The sequence below is a fragment of the Dendropsophus ebraccatus genome, chromosome 6 (assembly GCF_027789765.1).
Source record: "Dendropsophus ebraccatus isolate aDenEbr1 chromosome 6, aDenEbr1.pat, whole genome shotgun sequence".
NCBI lineage: Eukaryota > Metazoa > Chordata > Amphibia > Anura > Hylidae > Dendropsophus > Dendropsophus ebraccatus.
Window position 1 is genome coordinate 138,657,106 of NC_091459.1, and position 24,010 is coordinate 138,681,115.

The window sequence follows — 24,010 nt, forward strand, 5'->3', positions numbered from 1 at the left end:
AAAAAAAACAGAATGTAGCATAGTGAGCCTAACAGCTCGGCACTCATTTTAACCTGACAAAGATGCTAACATGGAGTCAATGGTCGTTCTATAGTTGTGTACCGAATATTGTGTCAATGGGTGTTCACACCAGGGGCCCCACACCTTATCGTATTTCTTAGGGCAGCCACGATTTTTGTATACAATTTTGGAGAAGGGAAGAACACCATTTACAATTTTCTTCCACCTCAAGGCGATCCCCTTGCGTGCCAGGAAAAGCACTTCTTTAAGAAAGGTGCGTTCATGGGGATTCCAGGCCTCCTCATCCAAGACTCCGAACAGGCAAATGAGAGGGTCTATCTGTAAGGGCCTAGTCAGAACTTCTGACAATATGGAAATAACATCATTCCAATATGCGGATAGGTATGGGCAGGACCATATAAGGTGGCAAAAATCCGCGCGGGGTGCGTGACATCTATGGCACTCATCATTGTCCAGACGCCCCATGCGGAAAAGCCGCGTGGGTGTGAGATAGCTATGGTGGATAATGTATAATTGAATGATTTTGTGATTAGCTGCCGGAGAAACCGATCAGTGTGAGGCCATAACCTCCTGCCAGTCCTCCGCAGTCATAGAAGGAATGCAGGTCGTCCAGTAGGTCTCTGCTCCAAGAGGCATATCAGCTGTCTTATACGCTAAAAGGTGAGTGTAGAGGATGGAGATAAGTCCTTTCGGGCCTTGGGTCTTAAGGACTCCTATCAATGGGTAATCAGAGATAGGCTTTCTGGGGTGAGGGAATTGACTCGCAATGGCATGACGAATCTGCAAGAACTTAAAGAAGAAGCCCCTCGGCATATCATACTCTGCCTGCAGTTGGTCAAATGATTTGAATACGTTCTGACTAAATAATTGGCCCACCGTCAGTATCCCATGGGAGACTGGAGATTTTTAATAGAAGTAAATTACAAACCTCTGGCACCAGCTGATTTATAAGATTTTTTTCACTGGAGTACCCCTTTAATGGGCAGTCTGAATAGCATTCACCAGTAGTATGTAAGTTGTGTATCTAATCTCCCTTGCTTATTTCTTTGACCTGTTTCAGGCCCTACTGAGATGTATAAGTCAGATGACTCTACTGTAACCCACAAGGTGTCTGACTTCCTTTAAACTACAAGGCGGCCATCAATCAGTAGCACAGACTAGACATGACAAATGAGGCATGAAGGGGAATGTGAACTAGATGTGACAAATGAACCGTGATAAGGAACATCCTGTGCGGCTGCATTGAGTTGCCCATGCATCAGAGGCACTGGGACACTCTTTTACTTTTAACTTAATTAGGTTTGGGGAAAGATGATGCCTTGTTCATAGTGATGATTGAGCATGTTCGTCCAAGCTTGTTACTCGTTCGAGTATTAGGGTACTCAATGGTACTCGTTACTCTGACAAGCATCTCACGATACTCGAGAAAATGGCATCATCCGTTTCCTGTTATTTTGGGCGCAATTTCTCAGCCAATCAACATGGAGGAGACTCTTTGGTACATCCTGAGATCACGTGGGACCCATACATGTCGATAGCAGCGATTGGTTGGCCAGATCAGATGACCCTGGCATATAAAAATTTGTGCCGGTGGCGCTCGGCTCACATGCATGCTGGAAGAGAATAGGGAGAGAGCTGCTGCTTGTCAGGGAGAGCGTTAGGGAGGGAATTAGCGTTCCAGTAGGCAGATATACTATAGAAAGAACTTAGCCCTTGAAAGGGCTTAAATTTTATTTTATTTTTTTAATTATTCCAGACTGCTGGCTGGGACTTGCAGTGCAGCTAACACGATTTTAGCAGCACACTGTGGTGATCGGGTGCTGTCAAAAAGGGGACAGCTGGTGTTGCATACAGACCCCAAAGAAGTCCTCAGTACTATTATATTTTTTTGTGGCTGGTGCTGCTGCTGTTGTACATTGTACTGCTGTGATTTGTAGTACAGCTGCACAGAACCTCACTGCTCATTGTCCTGTGTAACAGGTGGCATACACCATATACCACCACTTATACACAGACTATATGACAATCTCCAAAAACTAGTGTGACCAGTAAGAGGGTGGCATACAGTATATAGCTGCAGTTACCCACAGATTGTATTTGACAACCTCCAAAAACGAGTGTGACCAGTATATTTTCTTATTTCTTCATTTCTTCGTGCAGCAATATCCAAGCTCACTGCTAATTGCCCTTTGTAAGAGGGTGGCATACAGTATATAGCAGCACTTACCAACAGATTGTATTTGACAACCTCCAAAAACTAGTGTGACCAGTATATTTTCTTATTTCTTTATTTCTTAGTGCAGTCATATCCAAGCTCACTGCTAATTGCCCTGTGTAAGAGGCTGGCATACACCATATAGCACCACATACACACAGACTTTAAAAGTAGTCTGAGTAATATATTTTCTTGGCTTGCTGTGATCTATAGTGCAGCTATCTCAGTCTTGACTGTGCAGTGTCCATAAAATGGTGAACCCCAGGGGTAAGGGTCGAGGACGAGGGCATGGGCATGGGCATGGGGTTTCAAGCGATGCAGTGGGCAAAGACCGTGGTTCTGGGCAGGGTGACACAGCACCTGTTGAGGAGGGAGGAGTGGCACACCGCAGACATTCACTCCCTAGCTTCTTCTCACAACTTACAGGGCCTTAGGGTACACCGCTATTGAAACCGCACCAGCGTGAACAGGTGATCACATGGATAGCGGAAAATGTGTCCAGTAACTTATCCACTACCCAGTATTCCACGCAGTACACCCACGCTACCCAAGGGAGTGGAGCAGTCGATCTGTCTCGATGCCCAAAATATGCAGCTCACGCAGTCAGTGGGTGATGAGATTGGGGACTTGCAAGCGGGGTTGAAATAGGTGTCTGATGATGACGATAAAACCGGTTGTTAGATAGTGACGTTGTAATGAATGTAACTCAAAGTGGGGAGCAGAGTGAGGAGCTGGTGGATGAGGACGAGGTGACTGACCCAAGCTTGGTGGATAAGCCTAGTGAAGACCGTGCTTCTGAGGGGGAGGCAAGTTCAGCCACAGAATCAGTTGGAAGAGGAAGAGGGGTGAGCAGAGGGAGAAGCAGGGCCAGAGCAAGTAGATCAGCAATTGTTTCACAGAGTCAAACTCCCGTGGCCATGCCTAGATGGTCAAAAGTCTGGAGGTTCTTTATAGAAAGTGCAGATGACCGACGGAATGTAGTGTGCAACCTGTGCCACACCAGGATCAGCAGGGAAGCCACCACTACCAGCCCAACCACTACGAACATGCGCATGCATATGAGTGCTAAACACCCCACTCAGTGGAACCAAGGCCATTCAGTTACTGCAAGTCACACCCCTTCTCCTTCCCTTGTGTCATGTGCTGGCTCTGTCAGTCCCCCCGCCCAGGCCCCAGGCACGAGCGCCTCCCGCCCTACACCCACCCCTTCACCTCCACTATGCTCCACACCCTTCAGCAAGGTGTCCAAGCGCAGCGTTCAACTGTCCCTACAACTGAACGGAAGCGCAAATACACTGCCACTCACCCACATGCACAAGCCCTAAATGTGCACATAGGTAAACTGCTGAGCCTGGAGATGCTACCCTATTGGCTGGTAGAGACAGAGGCTTTTAGGAACCTCATGGTGGTGGCTGCCCCTCTGTACTCTGTCCCCAGCCGCCACTACTTTTCACGGTGCGCCGTCCCAGCTCTACACCAGCACGTGTCAGATAACATCATCCATGCCCTGACCAACGCCCTCAGTGACAAGGTCCACCTAACCACAGACACTTGGACAAGTGCTGGTGGGCAGGGACACTATATCTCCCTTATGGCACATTGGGTCAACTTGGTGGAGGCTGGGACAGAGTCTGACCCTGGTTCGGCTCATGTGCTGCCCACATCGAGGATTGCGGGGCCTACCTTGGTTGCGGTCTCTCTTCTTCCTCCTCTCTATTACCCTCCATGAGCACGTTGCATCCATTTGTTAGCGCTAGGTGCATCAGCACTGCGGTGGGTAAGCGCCAACTGGCGGTGTTAAAATCGCTGAGCTTAGGCGACAAGAGGCACACCACCCAGGAACTGTTGCAGGGCATCATGGCGAAGACCGATCTTTGGCTCGCGCTGCGGAATCTTAAAACCTACCTGAATTTGGCTGACTTGCTCACCAAGGTGCGGTGCATCTCCGCAAGTCAACCACAGATGCTGCCACTCTTAGGGCAGTGCAAAGGCGCTTGCAACTGCCAGCTCACTGACTGCTGTGCGACGTGCCCACGCGGTGGAATTCCACCTTCCACATGGTAGCCAAGGTTTACCTCTGTTTACGTCTGTTTCTCAGCACGAAGTAGAGGAGGAGGAAGAAGAGCAGACTGCTCAAGCGACTGAAGAGGGTATCCATGCTCAATCCTTATCTGTTGAGCGTATATGGCCTGAAGAGGAGGAATTAGTGGAAGAGGAGGAGGAAATTGAGAGTCAGCCTATTAAGGAGAGGGAATTCTTGCTTGTTGGGACCCTGGCGCACATGGCTGACTTTATGTTAGGCAGTCTTTCCCGTGACCCTCGGGTTAAAAAAATTTTTGACATCACCGATTACTGGGTTTTCATCCTCCTGGACCCTCAGTACAAACAGAACTTTTCGACTCTCATTCCTGCCGAGGAACGCAATATAAGAGTGAATCAATATTAACAGGCCCTGGTGCAGAAGCTGAAAATGTACTTGCCATCTGACACGACTAGCGCCAGAGGACGTAGTTCTGTGGGCCAAAAAGTTGGGGAGAGGAGGGGTGGAGCAAGCAGCTTGTCAAGGGGCAGGGGAACACTCTCCAAGGCCTTTGACAGTTTCATGGCACCCCAGCAAGACTATGTCACCGGTCCCCAGACTCCTGACGAAGCCGCCGGGCAGCGGCGATACGCGTGGGGTAACTGTTTCTCTGCCACACAGGGACTCCTCAATTTTCAGGTGGTATTGACCATATATATTATCATGCTGTTATCTGTATTTTGATTTGTATGTATTTCTGTATATATCGCTATAGTCCCTCCTTAGCTTATTATTATTTAAATATATTTTTATTAACATATACGAATACATACAAATTCAATAGATCATCATTATTTAACATCTAGGTGTATATACATTTTTCCCCAAACCCCCTCCCACCCCCAAGAAAGTCAGGGGTATAGTATAGTCTATACAAAATATGAAGCTGGACTATCTGATGGTTCAGGTTATCCCTCCTTAGCTTATTGAGCTTGTATGTGTAGCAGTTAGCAACCTCCTGCATTTTAGGAGGATGCCGTCGTTTTGGTTTTTAATGTTTTTAATAAGTTTGTAGCCGGTAATAATAAAGCTATTTTATATTTTGCTATTACAGGTGTGCGCCTCACTTTTTTACCCTATGTTCCTCTTTCCTTTCTTTTTGTACTATGTATTATAGTTTCATAGGGTAGTAGGCTGCACCCTACTTTTTTGGACCTTCAACTTTATTTGTGGTGCCCACCTCTTTCTTTATCATTAGACCGGTCCCCAGTCTAGACAGAGTAGGGGCGATGCCTTCAGAAAGATGGTGAGAGAATACCTTGCTGACCATATCAACGTCCTTCCCGATCACACTGCTACATACAACTATTGGGTTGCAAAGCTGGATACGTGGCCCGAACTGGCGTTTTACGCCTTGGAGGTGCTAGGCTGCCCTGCCACTAGTGTGTTGTCAGAGCGGGTCTTCAGTGCAGCTGGTGGCATCATCACTGATAAGCACACACGCCTGTCAACTGACAGCGCTGACAGGCTGACGTTTATAAAAATGAACAAAGCCTGGATTTCACCAGAATTCAACTGTCCACCCAAGGAAAGCAGCTCAACGTGAGGATTCTTTGTATATTCTCTTCTCCTCCCCCTCCTTCAATTCTCAGCCAACAGCCAATTATTCCTCCACCATGCAGTGTCTGGCATAATTTTTGGGAAGCTCACCTGCTACCACTTCTACCTTGGTCACTCTGTCAATACCACCATGCTGTGTCTGGCATAATTTTTGGGAGGCTCACCTGCTACCGCTTCTACCTGGGTCACTCTGTCATCACCGCCATGCTGTGTCTGGCATAATTTTTGGGAGTCTCAACTGCTACCGCTTCTACCTGGGTCACTCTGTCATCACTGCCATGCTATGTCTGGCATAATTTTTGGGAGGCTCACTTGCTACCTCACTTTTAATGGTTCTCTGTGTCTTCACTGCCATGCTGTGTCTGGCATAATTTTTGGGAAGCTCACCTGCTACCGCTTCTACCTGGGTCACTCTGTCATCACTGCTATGCTGTGTCTGGCATTTTTGGGAGGAGCACCTGCTACCGCTTCTACCTTGGTCACTCTGTCATCACTGCCATGCTGTGTCTGGCATAATTTTTGCGAGGCTCACTTGCTACCTCACTTTTAAAGGCGTTATCCAGTGCTATAAAAACGTGGCCGCTTTTCCCCCTACTGTTGTCTCCAGTTCAGCCGCAGATTGCAATTAAGCTCCATTTATTTTAATGGAACTGAGTTTCAAAACCCCACCCAAACTGGAGACAACAGTAGGGGGAAAGTGGCCATGTTTTTGTAGCGCTGGATAACCCCTTTAATGGTTCTCTGTGTCCTCACTGCCATGCTGTGTCAGGCTAAGTTTTTGGATGGTTCATATGCCACCTCTGTTTAAATGGTTCCCTGTGTTCTCACTGCCATGCTGTGTCAGGCTAAATTTTGGGGTGGTTCCTATGCTTCCTCTGTTTTAATCCTTCACTGTGTAATCACTGCCATACTTTTGCCCATAATTTAGCGTAATGGTGCAATTAGGCAGCCTCAGAGGTATCCATGCATGCTGCCCCTGCTGTTTCCTGTCCATTTCCATGGTGTTCTGTGGTGTCAGGCTAATTTTTTGAGTGGTTCATATGCTACCTCTGTTTTAATGGTTCCCTGTGTTCTCACTGCCATGCTGTGTCAGGCAAAATTTTGGGGTGGTTCATATGCTACCTCTGTTTTAATGGTTCCCCGTGTTCTCACTGCCATGCTGTGTCAGGCTAAATTTTGGGCTTGTTCATATGCTACCCCTGTTTTAATGGTTCACTGTGTTCTCACTGCCATGCTGTTGCCCAGAATTTGGTGTAATGGTGCGATTAGGCAGCCTCAGAGGCATCCATGCATGCTGCCCCTGCTGTTTCCTGTCCATTTCTGTGGTGTTTCCATCATTTTCTGAGGTTGACAGGTTTTCCCACAACCTTCCCTGTGCCAAGCCTGGGTCCCCTGAAAAAATGCTTGAGTTTCCCATTGACTTCAATGGGGTTCGTTACTCGAAACGAGCACCCGAGTATCGGGAAATATTCGTCTTGAGTAACGAGCACCCAACCATTTTAGTACTCGCTCATCACTAGTCTTGACCCATTCAACTTCTGGATGTCCAAACTGGATGAATGGCCTGAGCTTGCTCGACATGGAAGCGTTATCTTGCCCAGCAGCCAAACACTGAAAAGCACTATATTTTTGAGTTCAGTTGTTATCTTGGAATGCACATTCAGCACAGCTGACAGGGTGATAACTGACAAACGTATCCGTCTATCCACTGACAATGTGGATCGTTTGACATTTATAAAAATGAATCAAGCGTGGATCTCTGACCATTTTGTTGCCCCGGTTGCCGATGTCACTGACTAGTAAACTGTAGCATGTCTACTTGGAAATGTGAAATACACACTATACTACATCTCACGTCTGTAGTTCCTATGTCTGCTGCTTCTAAAAATTGGATACTTCTGCTGCCCCCAGCTAGTGTTCCAAGTGTTACAGCTGAATGTATTTTGGAAAAATACACCTGTATGAGCTTGATCACTGAGCACTGCATACACCTCTTTCTCCTCCTCCTCTTTGTAGGCCTCCAAATGGTTATTTTTTAAATGCCTCCTTCTCTCCTGCCATGTTCTACTACCTAATTTAGTTGAACTGCGACCTCCTTCTTCCCCGCTGGAGAAAATGGAAAATTTTTCAGGAATGGGTAAAAAGCCCATTTTTGTCAGTCTGTATTGCAGAATATTTTTTTTATAATTAATTTGAACATCTGTTAGATTAATCAATCTTTGGTACAGAGGAGTTGGTGGTTAAATTTTTTCTGAGTGGGCAAAAAGCCCATTTTTCTCAGTCTGCATTGCAAAATATTTTGTTTTAAATAATCTGATCATCTTTTAGATTAATCAATCTTTGTTACAGAGGAGTTGGTGGTTAAATTTTTCATGAGTAGCTAAAAAGCCCATTTTGGTCAGTTTATATTCCCGAATAATTTTTTGAAAAATCAATCTCAACATCTGTTAGATGTATTGATGTTTCGTTTAGAGGAGTTGGTGGTTACATTTATGCTGAGTGGGTAAAGAGCCCATATTTGACAGTCTGCATTGCAGAACAATTTTAAAAAAAAAATAATCTCATCTGTTAGAGGTATCGATGTTTCGTACAGAGGAGTTCCCAAGTATTTTTCTAACAGACTATAATGCGATTCCATATTCGTACGAATATTGGGAGCTATTCTGTTCGAATTATCGAATATTTCGCTATTCGCCCATCTCTTTCATTCTTAAAGCCAAATTTCAGGCTATAAGTTGTTCCATTTTTCCAGTTTACTCTTCTAGGTGATAATTACAGTTTCTCCTACTACATATAGGTGTCAAAATTAACCCGAACATCTCCCATTGACTTTAATCGAACTTCGAACCGAACTTCACTACTGTTCGAAGTTCGACTCGAACTCAAACATTTTACTGTTCGCTCATCAATACTGACCACAGGGGATGATTATAATCTGTGTTCTAATGCAGGTTCCTTGTAATTTAACCCCCTACAAACACCATTTTCTACCTCTGTCATTTTTTTCTTTACCCCTCACATGTTCAGCTTTTTCATTTATGAAAAAATAACTAAAAGAAAAAAAAAGACAGAAACATAATATGGCATTCAATACCAAAAAGTAATAAACACAAACCCATAGCGAAACATGTAAATTGTTTGTTCAATTTTACAACAGAAATCCCCGGCCATCACTCTAATGGCTGCTGTGCAAATCATTGGCTACTTGAGGTCACCGCCCCCCTTGTTTCTGAAACAAGATCAGGCCATGTTCACATGGCATAAGACACTGACCGTTCTGTGACCCACCTGGATGATCTTCACTTCTGCTGAATTCAGATGCGGACGCACCCGTATGCGCCCGCATCTGAATTCCCCGCTGCACACAATGGAGCGTGCGGCTCCGGCTCCAGTGTGAACTGACAGGTTCTCTGTGGCCGCTATTCAATGAATAGCGGCCTGCAGGAAACTGACATGTCAGTTTTTTGTGGCGCTGCTAGCAATCCCAGACAGAGTGAATACTATCTGTATACACTCTGGCCGGGATTCCCTCAGCTGCAGCACAATGTAGATAAAGAATTAATCACGGCCGTGTTGCAAATCGGCAACAACGGGCATGATTAATACTTTACTTACGTTGTGTGAACATAGCCTCAAATTGGATCAAGAGGTTTTCCCTACAAATACCTTATTACGGTTTGTTTTCACTAAGGAATATGCGCCGAAATTTCAAGGGGAGGCCGCATGGCGGACTCCGCCTAAAGTTCTGACTGTCCCATAGACTCCATCGTGCGCCCAAACAATTGACATGTCAATTCTTTGGGTGGATGGCAGATTGAGCTTTAGAATATCATTGAGTCTATGGGACAGGCGGAACTTTAAGCACGCGGCCTCCCCTTGAAATTTCGGCGCATATTCCATGGTAGGAAAATACCTTCACTAGAGATGAACGCAGCTGGGGCATGCTTGAGTCTGGTCATTTGGCATTTGAATACCGTGGCTGAAGAAGAGTGCCTAGGGCTGCATCCAACGGTATTCAAATTCCGAGCAAGACAACATGAGCAAGCTTGAGTTGCTCTCATCTCTACTTATAACCTATGCATAGCATTGTATCTGACTGCTGGGACCCCTGCCAATCATGAGAGCAGGGTACATTTGTTTCTCTGTGTGAACAGAATAGTGATCAGGCACTACCACCCAATTCATACTCTATGGGACTCAGATGGGAATAGATCATAGATAAATCATAGATGAGGATCCACTCTCTCTAGGTAGGAATCAAGTCTAGCACCGATTGGCTGAACCTTTGCAAATCGGCATTAGGCTTGTGTTGTGGAAAGGGGAACAAAGTTTGGGAAACAGCCAAGGACCTATAGTCTACCCAATTTGCCATGGACCATGATCACCGAAAAACATACTGTACATCGTTGAGCATAAAGAACCAATCAAACGTGAAACCTATTCAGCTTCATTACTGGAAGAATTAAGCACATAATGTCACTATTCATTAAAAAGCAACCTAACGTCAGTCATTTTTATCAGCCGGGGCAACTTGCAGCAGGAGCTGAAGATGGAGCGTGACAGAACGGAACCAGCCCGGAGACCATTTATAGTGGATGACCGGAATGTAAAGGAATACTCCACTGAGGATAAAGAGAGTAACATAGAGGTACTCCATCTGGGGGCTGTCAATAACCGGGGCCAACACCAGGTATATGGAGGCAATAAGCACTATCACAGGGATGATGATCGGAACCTAGAAGACAATGAAGCAAAGTAGCATTATGAAAGTAGAGTGCTCATTGTTTATAAAGACAAGTGTGGGTAAGGTGGCCATACATTATTTCAGACAAACAATTGTTTACAAGAAATTGTTTTTTCATTGTCTGGGAAGAAGAAGACAGAACTTGATTGTGTCTGGTGAAAGAGGCCATTACACCAATGATCTTTCTGGGCAATAATGGTGAAAGATTGTTCACCTGTTCAAAAGATTGTTGCCCACTGTCATAGATCAGTTTCAACAACTGTAGGCTTAATGTGGTAGTTCACAAAAAAAAAATACTTTCAAATTAACTGGTGCCAGAAAGTGCCAGAGATTTGTAATTTACTTCTATTGAAAATCTCCAATCTTTCAGTACATATCAGTTGCTGTATGTCCTGCTGGAAGTAGTGTATTCTTTCCAGTTTGGAGAACAGGAGAGGTTTTCTATGGGGATTTGCTACTGCTCTGGACAGTTCCTGACATGGACGGAGGTGTCAGCAGAGAGCGCTGTGTCAGACCGGAAAGAATACACCACTTCCTGCAGGGCATACAGCAGCTGATAAGTACTGAAAGACTGGAGATTTTCAATAGAAGTAAATTACAAATCTCTTGCACTTTCTGGCACCAGTTCATTTAAAGGGAACCTGTCATCCCCTGTGCCGGGGTGACAGGCTCCCGACCTCCCGCTGGAGCACCCTATACTCACCTGATCCCGCCGGGTCCCGCTTCTGGAGGTGGTCGGGTGACTGAGATATGAGCGCCCGAAGCCTGGCGCGCGCGCTCCTCAGATGAGTCCAACACTCATAGAGAATGACAGGCGAGTCCAACGCTCCGTCATTCTATATGAGTGTTGGACTCATCTGATGACCACGCGTACCGGGCTTCGGGTGCTCATATCTCAGTCACCTGACCACCTCCAAGAGCGGGACCTGGCGGGATCAGGTGAGTATAGGGTGCTCCAGCAGGGGGTCGGGAGCCTGTCACCCCGGCACGGGGGGTGACAGGTCCTCTTTAAAAGAAATTTTTTAGTGAACTACCCCTTTAACAGGGTTTTCTCATATTAGAATGTTATAACTAGAGGATTACAGGTGGGGTCAGACTGCTGAGGCACCCCAAGATCTTAACCGGGACCTGTTCCCCCCCGTTAGAATATAGTTGTACTCGACTGTCTTCACAGCTTCCATACAAAATGAATGGGTCAGCAATTCACGTGTGAGGACTACCACTGCATTCTAATGTAGTTGATTACAGGCGGCTGTGTCAGTACTGTAACATGAAGAGTGAAACTGTTTAGAAACTCCTGGCATCATAATGAATGGGGATGCCGGAAGCTCTGCATTCCAGTCACCGGCATATTGTCTGTGCACTGACTGTATATTGCGAACAACATGTGAATGTCACCTTACTCTTTTGTCTCTGAACATGTTCCTAGAAAGGGTATGGATCACTAGGCAAAGGTCTAAGACCTATCATACTGAAGGTCCCTGTGCTGGGTGAAGCAGAATTCCTGAAACCTTTCAGAAGAGCTGTGTGTTACAGCAGGATACATAGGCACGTGGCAACTTTGTCCTACTGGGGTCAGTGCCATAATCAGGTATACTTCCCTGTATCCCTGGTGTGGACAAGGTGATCTCCAGAGGACGTCCTTTCCTCCTGAGGGGTCTAGCACTCATGCTAGCGGTGGTTGCATGCATAAGGAAATAAAGTCTTTTCTTGGTCCCTGACAAGGGTCCTGGCCTAAACCAGGCCCTGGCTTCACTGCAGCAGGAACTGTCTCTGTGTTGCTCTCTCTGGTGACTAAACCCCCATGACTAACTAACCTCCCTTTATAGAGGCAATCTAAATCTCCTAGTGATTGGTGGAGCTGTGTGTGCAAAAGAGAGAAGGAAGGAGATAGGACAGAAAAAGGAGGAAAACAGGCCTGCACCTGTGACTGGACATAAGAATAACATGAGGCAAGAACAGTTAACCCAGTGTTTCCTTCAGCTGCGCAGAACATAAGGCACACAAAAACACAGTACTGACACCTAGTGGTGAAAACACAGAATACACTTAGATTATATGCCACTATGAGAACCTGATCCGAGTTACTTTGCCCAGGTGCAATAGAAAGTTAGTGACACACCTGTGCTGGGACACTACAATACATCAGTCTGGCGTTGTCCTTGATGAGACACCCCCCGCACCATTAGAAACTGCAAAGAAGTAAAAGCATGGTTTACTTGCCTTGTACGGTCTGGGGATATCCGGCTTTTTAATCTTCATCCATATGAGGCCAAAGATTGTAAGACCGTAGAACAGCCAGGTCGTGAAGCTGAAGGCAGACAATATATAATAGGAGTTATTTGTGAAGCAAATAATATATCTGTGTGTTCTGTCTGGGGCCATTACATGGGAACCTACTGTATGTTACTATGTTTATTCAGACAGTCACCTGACCCAGGAAGGTCTGGCGTCACTGCTGTCTCTTATAGGTTTCTGAGTAATAAGTATTAGGCTAACTATGTCTGGCACACTGCCTTGCCACTGTTGCCTGTTTGCCCTGCTCCTTTATTGAAAGGATGAGGATGGTCTTTCTTGTGCTTATAGATGCTACTATACCATGCCACTGCTGACAAGTTCAGTGTTTGGTGGCTCCCGAATGTCCACCAACTGATGATGTCCGTGGAGAGAGAGAGAGGTCCAGTCTACTGGATTTTTGACGCTTGACTATTTTGTTCTAGAATAGATAAGCCAGTGCCAAAGCAGTCCCTATAGAGATTTTAGCACCAGAGCCAGATGGTCCATTCAAGAATGGAAACTAGCAAATACCTGAAAGATGGCATTGACTTTAGGTTTTTATCTGGTACCTGTTTATTTTGAAGAATTTGAACAAGCAAAAACTTACTGTTTGAGTCACAGCTTCTCGTACGGAGCATTGGCAGAAGTGTGAACCCAGCCTAAGTGACTAATTAAAGGGGAACTCCAGTATTTATTTTTTCCTTTTAAATTGAACTGGTGTCAGAAAGTGCCAGAGATTTGTAATTTACTTCTATTAAAAAATCTCTGGTCATCCAGTACTTATCAGCTGCTGCAGGAAATAGTGTGTTCTCTCCAGTCTGACACGGTGCTCTCTGCTGCCACCTCTGTCCATGTCAGGAACTGTCCAGGGCAGTAACAAATCCCAATAGAAAATCTCTCCTGCTCTGGACAGAGGTGTCACACTGGAAAGAATACACCACTTCCTGCAGGACATACAGCAAATGATAAGTAAAGAAAGACTGGAAATTTTTTAATAGAAGTAAATTACAAATTTCTGCCACTTTTTGGCAGTAGTTAATTTGAAAGAATTTTTTTGCTCGAGTACCCCTTTAATGTGATCCCCCTTTAACCTTTAAAAACAGGTAGCGATTCTGTCCTATCAGTGCTGGCAGTGTACAGGGACACATCATATTTGCAAAGGGCATGGTAACAGCCAATTGCCAATATATTCCTATATTTCCAGGAGGAATAACAGAAGAAGGGGACAAAGTTCTAGAAAAAGATGCTCCTATAAGCTTGATTAAACAGACATGCTAGCGAGCGGACAGTCCCCTTTCTATATACAATAAGAACATGCACATACCCGCTGTAGTTGACAATACTACTGAAATCTCCCGGAATGATCAGTAATATGGAGATGATACAGGTGAAGATGAGGGCAGGAGATGGGGTTAGGTATCGCACGTGGACCATGGATAGGGTGTCAGGCTTGAACAAAAAATAGTCAGAGTCAAAAATAGTCATTAGAGGTAAAATAATCCAGGGGACGAGCATATAGCGGCAGGATTATTAGCAACCCACAATTTTTAGGTGTTATGGATATGTATATATGACCATTTATACTATACAAATACAGATACATTCCGGTCATCTATATAGGTACATATATAGTTCAGACAACAGAAAACTACCCAACAACAAGTAAAAAATCATTCATTTTTGTCTTTCAACATGCTGAAAAATTATCGTAGGTAGTTTGCAGATCGTTCACATATTTGTTCGTGTAATAAGTCGTTCGCCGATAAAACATGTTGTGTGGGTTGTCCTGAGGAACGATTAGCGACCATATAACGACAATAAAACGGTAATCAGTGAATGTAATAACCTCAAAAGTCGCTAGTTATCGCTAGCAAACGATCGTTATAGCGAATCTTTAAACGATAATCGCTACGTGTAGTACGACCTTTAGACGGCCAATGACGGCCCGATCAATAATGTAAATGATTGATGATCTTCTAGATTGCCACTTGTTTACTGAGTCTATTAGGGCCCTATTACACTTCCCAACGCTAAGGAGCAAACGAGCGCTGACCTCTCAGGTCAGTGCTCACTTGCTCCTCATTCCCCACTTGCTATTAGTGCTATTACACGCACCGACAGCGAGCGAGAGGGGGCAGGGAGCTGCGGGAAGGGCTGCCCTAACCCATCTTTAGATCGTCTGGGTGGCTCCTGTTACACGGAATGATGGCCAGCAGACCATCGCTATTGTCATTGTTTTAATCCCCACCTGACTCGGCCCTCCACCTGCCCATCAGGCGAGCGGGGAATACAGGAGGCATACGCCAGAGAGAAGGGGGCGAATCTGCGCCATCTCCCTGGCATACGCCCAGGCTGTAAGCTTCATAAATGTCCCCCATAGTGATGCACGGTCAGCGGCCAATGATTTTGGTGTCAGACTATTTGGATGATCGTTGTCATCGGCTGATCATTGTCTCTATTACACTATACCACAATTGGCCGACACGATTGGTCGACAAATCCTTATGACAATAGCGACAGTCTGCTAGCTGTCACTCCATGTAATAGGAGCAGCAGCAGCAGACCGCCGCTATCTTTTATGGCCACCCAGATGATCTAATGATCCCGCAGCTCCCTGTCCCCCTTCCCCCAAACCCCCACCCGCTAGATGACTGTAATAGCAAAGACAGCAAGTGAAAGAAGAGAGTACTGATCGGACCGGTCGGCGCTCGCTTTCTCCTTATTATCAGGATGTAATAGAGCCCTAAGTTGGTGTGGTTCAGACAAGTGTGCAGCAATAGTTAATCTTCCCGGTGTCCATTGAATCTTATAAGTCCTTAAGAAAGTCACCAGTTTAGAGGGCAGAGATTATTAAACTATTTAAATAATTTAGTACCTACAATTCAGGAAACCCCCAACCAAATAAATCCTGTATGAGGGGAAAAGAAAATACTAAAAACAATTTATGTTCATTGTATAAATTGTATAAATCAAACACAGAAAGGGCTAGACATGGGAATTACCAGGTGTCCTTCTCTGGCGGCCACATAGCACACTCGTCCTGCGGTGAAGAGACCCCCATTTGCACAGCCGAAAGTAGAAAATGCGACCCCCAAAGTGATAATCCACGTCCATGTCCCCAGCACCTTCCATCTGCAGGAAATGGTTATTGGAAATATAACAAATAAATTGGACTGTAGTCTGACAAAGTAAAGATCAGGACGGCCACCTATAGAATAACATAGCTTTACCGCCGCCTCCCAAACTACTCAAAACAAGTGACTGTCCCCCATTCCCTCTCTCTTTCCCTGTGCGGTGATTTCTGATTTCACCTCTGAAAAACATGGCCACTTTCTTCCAGAGGCAGCACCACTCTTGTCTCCAGTTTGGGTGCAGGTTTTGCAATTCGTTTCCATTGAAGTGAATGGAGCTTAATTGGAAACCATACCCGAACTAGAGACAAAAGTGGTGCTGTCTCTGGAAGAAAGCGGCCAAGTTTTGTCTAACACAGGATAACTTTTGAGTGATTTGGGACAGGAGTGAAAAGTAGAAAAAAAACTTACAAACTAACAAAAAGAAAAAAGCATACTCCCTTACCCCTATCCCCCCACAGGCCTTAGCTCCTCACTACTGCTCCCTGCTTCCTAGAAGGCATTGACCCTGCTGGAAATGCCCTCTAAGCCACAGCAGTGATTGGCTGAGTGAGCGTTTGTTGGAAGGATTGACATGTAGGAAGCCCTTTTAAAAAATAAAATAAATTACAATTTATAGACTAACCCCCAACTAATGGCGACAGCATCTGATGTAAGTAATTCCCGTGGCGTCATTGCTGCAAAATAGCTGACGTTAGCCAGAAGGTAAATACATGTGACAAGTGGGATTGCGATCAACAGCGCTCGAGGAAGGTTCACCTACAACATATACAAAATGAGTTACAATAAAGTTACAAAGCATCACTCTATGAAGGATGTATAAGAAGATTAAATAATGCGTTAAAGGGGTACTCCGACAAAAATCTCTCTCTTTTAAATCAACTGATTTCAGAAAGTAATACAGATTTGTAATTGACTTCTATTTAAAAATCTCCAGTCTTCCAGTATTTATCAACTGCAGTTTGTCCTGCAGGAAGTGGTGTATTCTCTCCAGTCTGACACAGTGCTCTCTGCTGCCACCTCTGTCCAAGTCAGGAACTGTCCAGAGCAGGAGAGGTTTTCTATGGGGATTTGCTCCTGCTCTGGACAGTTCCTGACATGACATAAATAAACTATCATTCAGCAGTGTCCCGGCACCAGTCACTGCGTCAGCTCTCTCCTTCATTCCCCCAGCAGCAGCTCAGCAGCGTTCTGTGGGGGACAGGGCTGCCGGGGGAAAGATGGAGAGAGTTAGGTTGATCACAGGGGGAGCAGGGCACCAGCAGCGTCTGCTGCATGCTATCACCCTGCGGCTGCTGGATCCGGGAGCGACGGCATCACTATCCCAATCGGCAGCAAGATGGGGGTCCTCTCACCGCGGAATAGGACGGCATCACTATCCCAGTCGGCAGCAAGATGGGGGTCCTCTCACCGCGGAATAGGACCCTCCCGCCCCAATTGGACCCCCGATGCTTAATCCACCCCCATCATCCCCTCACCTCCTCTGTCACCCCCATTATCACTTCCTCTCTGCCCCCCATCATGACCTCCTCTCACCCCTATCATCACCTCCTCTCACCCCCATCACCTCCTCCTCTCACCCCCATCATCACCTCCTCTCACCCCTATCATCACCTCCTCTCACCCCCATCACCTCCTCCTCTCACCCCCATCATCACCTCCTCTCTCCCCAATCTCCTTCTCTCACCTCCATCATCACCTCCTCTCACCCCATCACCTCCTTTCTCACCCCCATCATCACCTCCTCTCACCCCATCACCTCCTCTCACCCCCATCATCACCTCCTTTCACCCCATCATCACCTCCTCTCTCCCCAATCTCCTTCTCTCACCCCATCATCACCTCCTCTCACCCCATCACCTCCTCTCACACCCCATCATCACCTCCTCTCACCCCATCACCTCCTCTCACCCCCATCACCTCCTCTCACCCCCATCACCTCCTCTCACCCCATCACCTCCTCTCACCCCCATCACCTCCTCTCACCCCCATCATCTCCTCTCACCCCATCACCTCCTCTCACCCCCCCATCTCCTTCTATCAGCCCCCATCATCTCCTCTCACCCCATCACCTCCTCTCACCCCCATCATCTCCTCTCACCCCATCACCTCCTCTCACCCCCATCTCCTTCTATCAGCCCCCATCACCTCCTCTCACCCCCATCATCTCCTCCCACCTCCATCATCACCTCCTCTCACCCCATCACCTCCTCTCTCACCCCCATCATCACCTCCTCTCACCCCATCATCACCTCCTTTCACCCCATCATCACCTCCTCTCTCCCCAATCTCCTTCTCTCACCTCTATCGTCACCTCCTCTCACCCCATCACCTCCTCTCTCACCCTCCATCATCACCTCCTCTCACCCCATCACCTCCTCTCTCACCCCCATCATCACCTCCTTTCACCCCCATCACCTCCTCTCACCCCTCATGATCACCTCCTCTCACCCCCATCACCTCCTCTCACCCCCATCATCTCCTCTCACCCCATCACCTCCTCTCACCCCCCATCTCCTTCTATCAGCCCCCATCATCTCCTCTCACCCCATCACCTCCTCTCACCCCCCCATCTCCTTCTATCAGCCCCCATCATCTCCTCTCACCCCATCACCTCCTCTCACCCCCATCATGTCCTCTCACCCCCCATCTCCTTCTATCAGCCCCCATCACCTCCTCTCACCCCCATCACCTTTCACCCCCATCCTCTCCTCACCCCCATCATCTTCTCCTCTCACCCCATCATCATCTCCTCTCACCCCCATCATCATCTCCTCTCACCCCCATCATCTCCTCCTCTCACCCCCATCATCAACTCCTCTCTCACCCCCATCATCTCCTCCTCTCACCCCCATAATCTCCTCCTCTCACCCCCATCTCCTTCTATCACCCCTCTCCTCTTCTCTCACCTTCACCGCCTCTCACCCCCACCACGTCCTCTCACCCCCACCACCTCCTTTCACCCCCCACCACCTCCTCTCACCCCCCTCTCTTCCTCTCTCCCCTTCACCTCCTCTATCCCCCTCTCTCCTGTCCTCTCCCCCTTCGCCTCCTCCCGCTTCCTCTTTCGTTCTTTTTCCCCTTACTCTTCCCTTGATCTCCTCGTGGCTCAGAGGCCGGAGAACAGAGGAAGACCTGCTCCATGCCTGGATTACGTGAGTATGAATTTTTGTGTGTGTGTGTTGGGGCAGGAGGGGAAGGGAGTAGGGAAGTATTGTCTAGAAAGGACAACACTTACTAACCTCAGGTTTCTTCAGTTCCTCTGTAATATTGTTCAGACTACTCCATCCATCGTAGGACCAAAGCCCTTGATAAAACGCCACCCCAACAGGACCAAAGCCAACCGCGGTGTTTTCAAAGCTGTTCTGTAAAACCTGGGTGTTCCCCTGGGCTAATAGGACTATGCCACCTACTATTATTACCACCAGGACCATCACCTTAGCTGCCGTGAACAAGACCATGACGGACATGGAAAGTCTGACATTGAGGCAATTGATAATTCCCAGGACAAGGACGCAGGCGGCCGCTGTGCACTTGATGGCGACTTCTGGAGATGGACAGTCTGGGAAGAAAGCAGCCACAACATATTCTGCAAAACTGAGGGTGACGCCAGCTATGCCGGCCGGCTTCAGCAAAATGATCGAGGTGTATGCCAAGAGGAAGGCCGGTAAGGAGCCAACATTTCTTAAAATATATATGTATTCTCCTCCAGATTCCTTAATGACAGTCCCAAGTTCAGCATAACATAGAGAACCTAGCATAGCCAGGAGGCCACAAGCCGCCCATATACAAAGACTAGCCCCAGGGCTTCCCATGTAATACAGGACCCATTGAGGAGACATGAAGATCCCAGAACCAATCATGGTGCCAGCTATCATAGACACAGCACTGGTGAGGCCGAGCTCCCGTTTCAGATGGATCTTTCCAGTGTCATTGTCCATTTTTTCATCATCATCAGAAGAAGTAACCTTTATCCCCATCTTGTCAGTGTAGTCCTCTGAACCGAGGCTTCTGAAAGAGAAAAGAACTGCAGTTGTTCATTATATATGTATATTTAATACCCAAGTTAATTATTAACGTGACGAATACATAGCATATTGTATATAGTATTATGGTTAATGATCTGCTACTAAACAGCTAATAAATCATATATTGTGGTTAGTGATGAGGGATAGGTGACATATGGATGCTACCATAAGCTATGCTGAAAGATGGTTAACCACAGCTGTTAGGGATGCAATGAATGATAAAAAAAAACAAGCATTCAGACTACTAAAATAAAAAATAAAGAAAAGCATTGAATAAGTATAAGCAGAAGAATAAATTGTGTAATAAAATAGAAGAAGCAAAATTGCAACAGAAAGTGAAAATAATCCCAAAATGTTCTTCATCTATAAGAGACTTTAAACTGAAAATGTTGGTCCCCTCAAAAATAATATGGGTGTAATGGAGGAGGAGAAGGAGGAGGAGGAAAAGGCCAATCTACTAAATACATTCTTCTTTACTATATTAACAGAGAAGAATCCCATGACATATGACATGACTAGGGATAATGTAAATCCTCCCATAAACCTCACCTTCCTAACACAACAAGAAGTGGGGCAACGCTTTAAAAACATTAAAATCCATAAATCACCGGGCCCAGAAAGTATCCATCCTAAAGTTTTGCATGAATTAAGTACTGTGTTAGACAGACACTTATTCCTAATATTTAAAGATTCTATTGTTCCACATGACTGGCGCATAGCTAATGTGGTACCAATATTCAAGAAGGGGTCAAAGAGTGATCCTGGAAACTATAGGCTGGCAAGTCTGACATCTTTAGTGGGCAAAGTATTTGAGGGATTTGTAAGAGATGTAGTATCGGACTGGCCCACCAGAGCACCAGAGGATCCTCCGGAGGGCCCCCAGCTTTAGAACCTGCACAAATACAGACTGACATGTTGTTTCTCACTGGTTCTTCATTAGTGGGCCCCCAGGACCATTTCCTCTGGTGGGCCCCAGATAACCCAGTCCGACACTGAAGAGATGCTATACTGGAATATCTTAATGGAAAAAATCTTATAACTCAGCACCAGCATGGATTTATGGGGGATCAGTCCTGCCACTGTGGTGTACCCCCGTTGTGGTTATATCGAAGGAGCGGCCGGTCACTTGCTAGGTGTTGTAGAGGGACACCACTCCAGTGGTGGATGGCCGAGATATAGGCAGTCCTTGGGATGTTGTCACATGACGCCAGTGCCTGGTGGGCACACAATGTGATGGCACCCCTGGTTATATTTTACAAGGCCGGTTGTACTCTTTTCCCCCATGGTCAGTGTCCTGCTGGGTTGCTACTGGGTCCCTTGGGGTTATGTAATCACGGATGATGTAGTCACGGATAGCCATAGGGGTGTAGTGGCCCTCCTGGATGATAGGACCCGCCACCCACAGAAAGGCAAAGTGTCCCAAGGTTGCGGTGTGTGCTGTGTCAGTGGTGGCAAATAATCACAGAGTCTTGGAGTAAAGTTGAGTCAGTTTACTGCTTGTATATGTGCAACAAGTAATTCAAAAGTGACAGTATAAGGTTTCTTTAGTTAGAGTCTCTGAAACACGCTTGACAAACTTCCAATAAACACTTGATAATAGAACGACCAGATCTGTAGTATAAGTGCAGTGTAGAATATACTGTAGTCGTGTTGGTTGAGTTTGCTGAGTGAGAGTAGCAGAGAGGAGGATGCCGTGAGAGTCTCAACCCATGTAGTACTGTGCTCTGCAGGGATGTTGGAGGATGAGGTAGAATACTTGTAAAAAGAATAATAATAAGAAGAAGAAGAACACCTGTGCCCATGTATTGACCTTTGACTTCAGTCTTCACACCACCTTATACCCACTAGACTCGGCTGAACCTTCCTAATGGGTGACACAGGCCCCAGACTTGTTACCTGGGATGAGCAGAGTTCCAAGGGTTCTCTCGCTGACACCCACGCTGCGAGACAGAGTTCATAGGCTACTGCAACTTTGCTCTGTCCGGATCAGTTCCAAGCTCTTTGGCTCTGTTATGGATACTGTCCTGCTCTGTGACTTCTCCTTGTCCACGGCGTGGGTTGAGGTTGTCTCTGGCTAACCCTCTCCTAAGAGAAGTTTAACAGTGCATAGTGCTTTGGAGTGTTACTTGTAAAGAAGTTGGTGACAAGTCATTTTTCCTCTCACATTTCCATGAAATCTGCCGGCAGCTATACTAACATTCATCAGGATTACGACCAGGTTATCACTGTGTCTTTTTGTGTGGCCTATTACGTGCTAGGCTGGATGCTATACATTTTTCTATTAAGTAAAATATCCTCCTTTTGTTGTGTTCGCAGACTCCCCTGAAACCTTTAAATCGAACCCAACACATTTGTTCCGCTAGAGTCCATGGAGCGAATGAGTCGAATGTCCCAGACGGATAGCAAGTGAAGCCAACGCCGTGCACCTGTATCTTAGGGTTGCAATGGGTCTCTGGAGTGAGACCTGGTGCGATCGGTAATTATGACATGTCTAAGGGCCCCATTTCACGAAGCGATAATCTGCTGAATCGGGCCTATTTGGCTAATTATTGCTTCGTGTAATAGAGACAACTATCAGCCGATAAAACCATCATCGGCTGATTGTTGGTTTAGGTTTGGACCTAAAATCGTTGGGCGCCGACCACGCAACGCTATGTGTAATAGCGATGTGCGGCTGATGACTGCCCAAACACCCGACACCTTACCTCTCCCCGCTCCCGGTCTTCTCTCCTGTGCTCTGCAGCTTCTTGGTCCTGATGGCTACAGCGTCTGAGCAGCCTGTCAGCCTGTTTGTCTTTGTGTCTCCAGCTGCACCTCGCCTGCTGCTGCTAGCAAGCCAAGCCAGGGGTAGCAACCTGGGGGTCGTCTGCCTTAGCAAGTCCATCCCACTTTGCGGTGGCCCCTTAGACTCCGCTCCCTGGTGCAGCTTAGGTCATCGCTAACGGTGATACAGCAGAACCCCACTTCCTTAAGGACATACAGCAGCTGATAAGTACTGGAAGACTGGAGATTTTTAATAGAAAAAAATTACAAACCTCTGGTACCAGTTGTTTTATAATTTTTTTTCCACTGGAGTACCCCTTTAATGGGCAGTCTGAATAGCATTCACCAGTAGTATGTAAGTTGTGTATCTAATCTCCCTTGCTTATTTCTTTGACCTGTTTTAGGCCCTACTGAGATGTAAAAGTCACATGACTCTACTGTAACCCTCAAGGTGTCTGACTTCCTTTAAACTACAAGGCGGCCATTAATCAGTAGCACAGACTAGACATGACAAATGAGGCATGAAAGAGAATGCAGACTAGACCTGACAAATGAACCGTGACGAGGAACATCCCGTGCGGATGCATTAAGTTGCCCATGCATCGGGGGCACTGGGGCACTCGGTTACTTTTATCTTGATTGGGTTTGGGGACAGATGATGACTTGTTAATTTTTTGCAAACTTTTTACAACTCTAAATAGAGTTAGGCTTGGCTAGAATGGCAGTAACAAAAAGGGAATGGCCGGGCATGCATCGGTATCACCCACCCATGCATTCAATGCAATGACCAGGTCCCAACTGGGCCACTGCATACCCCATGGTAAAATAAAAACGTGCCCTGTTGCTCATGGGTAAAAGCAGAAAAATATACAGTGCAATTACAAATACATAAAGAAAAACTAGTACAAAAGGAAAAACTAGTATAAAGGTTAAGATGTTACAATATAGTAACCAGTGTTCCCTAATCTGTGGCTCTCCAAATAATGCGGCACTACAAATCCAATCATGGCCTAAAGGTTGTAAAGGCATAATGAGAGTTGTAGTTTTGCAACAGCTGGAAAGCAACAGGTTAATAATGCAAATACTGTGGTGGTAATGCAAATACTACGGTTACACCTAATCATTAGGAAAATTATAAATGGTCATGTAACACTGCAAGCATACATCAATTCTTCACACAACATCACCACC

The 24,010-nt window shown here is 46.3% G+C and overlaps 2 protein-coding genes across 2 annotated transcripts in view; both read right to left on the minus strand.

Moving 5' to 3' along the window:
- The window catches only part of LOC138795298 (b(0,+)-type amino acid transporter 1-like), a 37,731-nt gene extending 33,639 nt beyond the window's left edge, over positions 1-4,092 (minus strand). Inside the window, exon 1 of the mRNA XM_069974288.1 lies at positions 3,920-4,092. Coding sequence (XP_069830389.1) covers positions 3,920-4,092 — 173 coding nt within the window. The remainder of the gene's footprint in view (positions 1-3,919) is intronic.
- A 6,288-nt stretch (positions 4,093-10,380) lies between these two features.
- LOC138795299 (b(0,+)-type amino acid transporter 1-like) lies at positions 10,381-22,940 on the minus strand. The gene is made up of 7 exons (XM_069974289.1): positions 22,762-22,940; positions 19,271-20,039; positions 16,654-16,787; positions 15,900-16,029; positions 14,222-14,346; positions 12,844-12,931; positions 10,381-10,611 (listed from the first exon to the last, which is right to left on the minus strand). Exons 1-7 carry the CDS (start codon positions 22,938-22,940, stop codon positions 10,381-10,383), a joined length of 1,656 nt encoding a protein of 551 aa, XP_069830390.1.
- Between the last annotated feature and the right edge of the window lie 1,070 nt (positions 22,941-24,010).

Bases quoted from the DNA above. Each gene is read 5' to 3' on its own strand.
- LOC138795299 (XM_069974289.1), bottom strand. From the start codon at position 22,940: ATGGACTTGCTAAGGCAGACGACCCCCAGGTTGCTACCCCTGGCTTGG. The intron at 20,040-22,761 runs GTAAGGTGTCGG...TTTCTCTTTCAG, and splicing joins AAGACCGGGAGCGGGGAGAG to AAGCCTCGGTTCAGAGGACT. The intron at 16,030-16,653 runs GTTAGTCTATAA...CATTTCCTGCAG, and splicing joins GCTGTCGCCATTAGTTGGGG to ATGGAAGGTGCTGGGGACAT.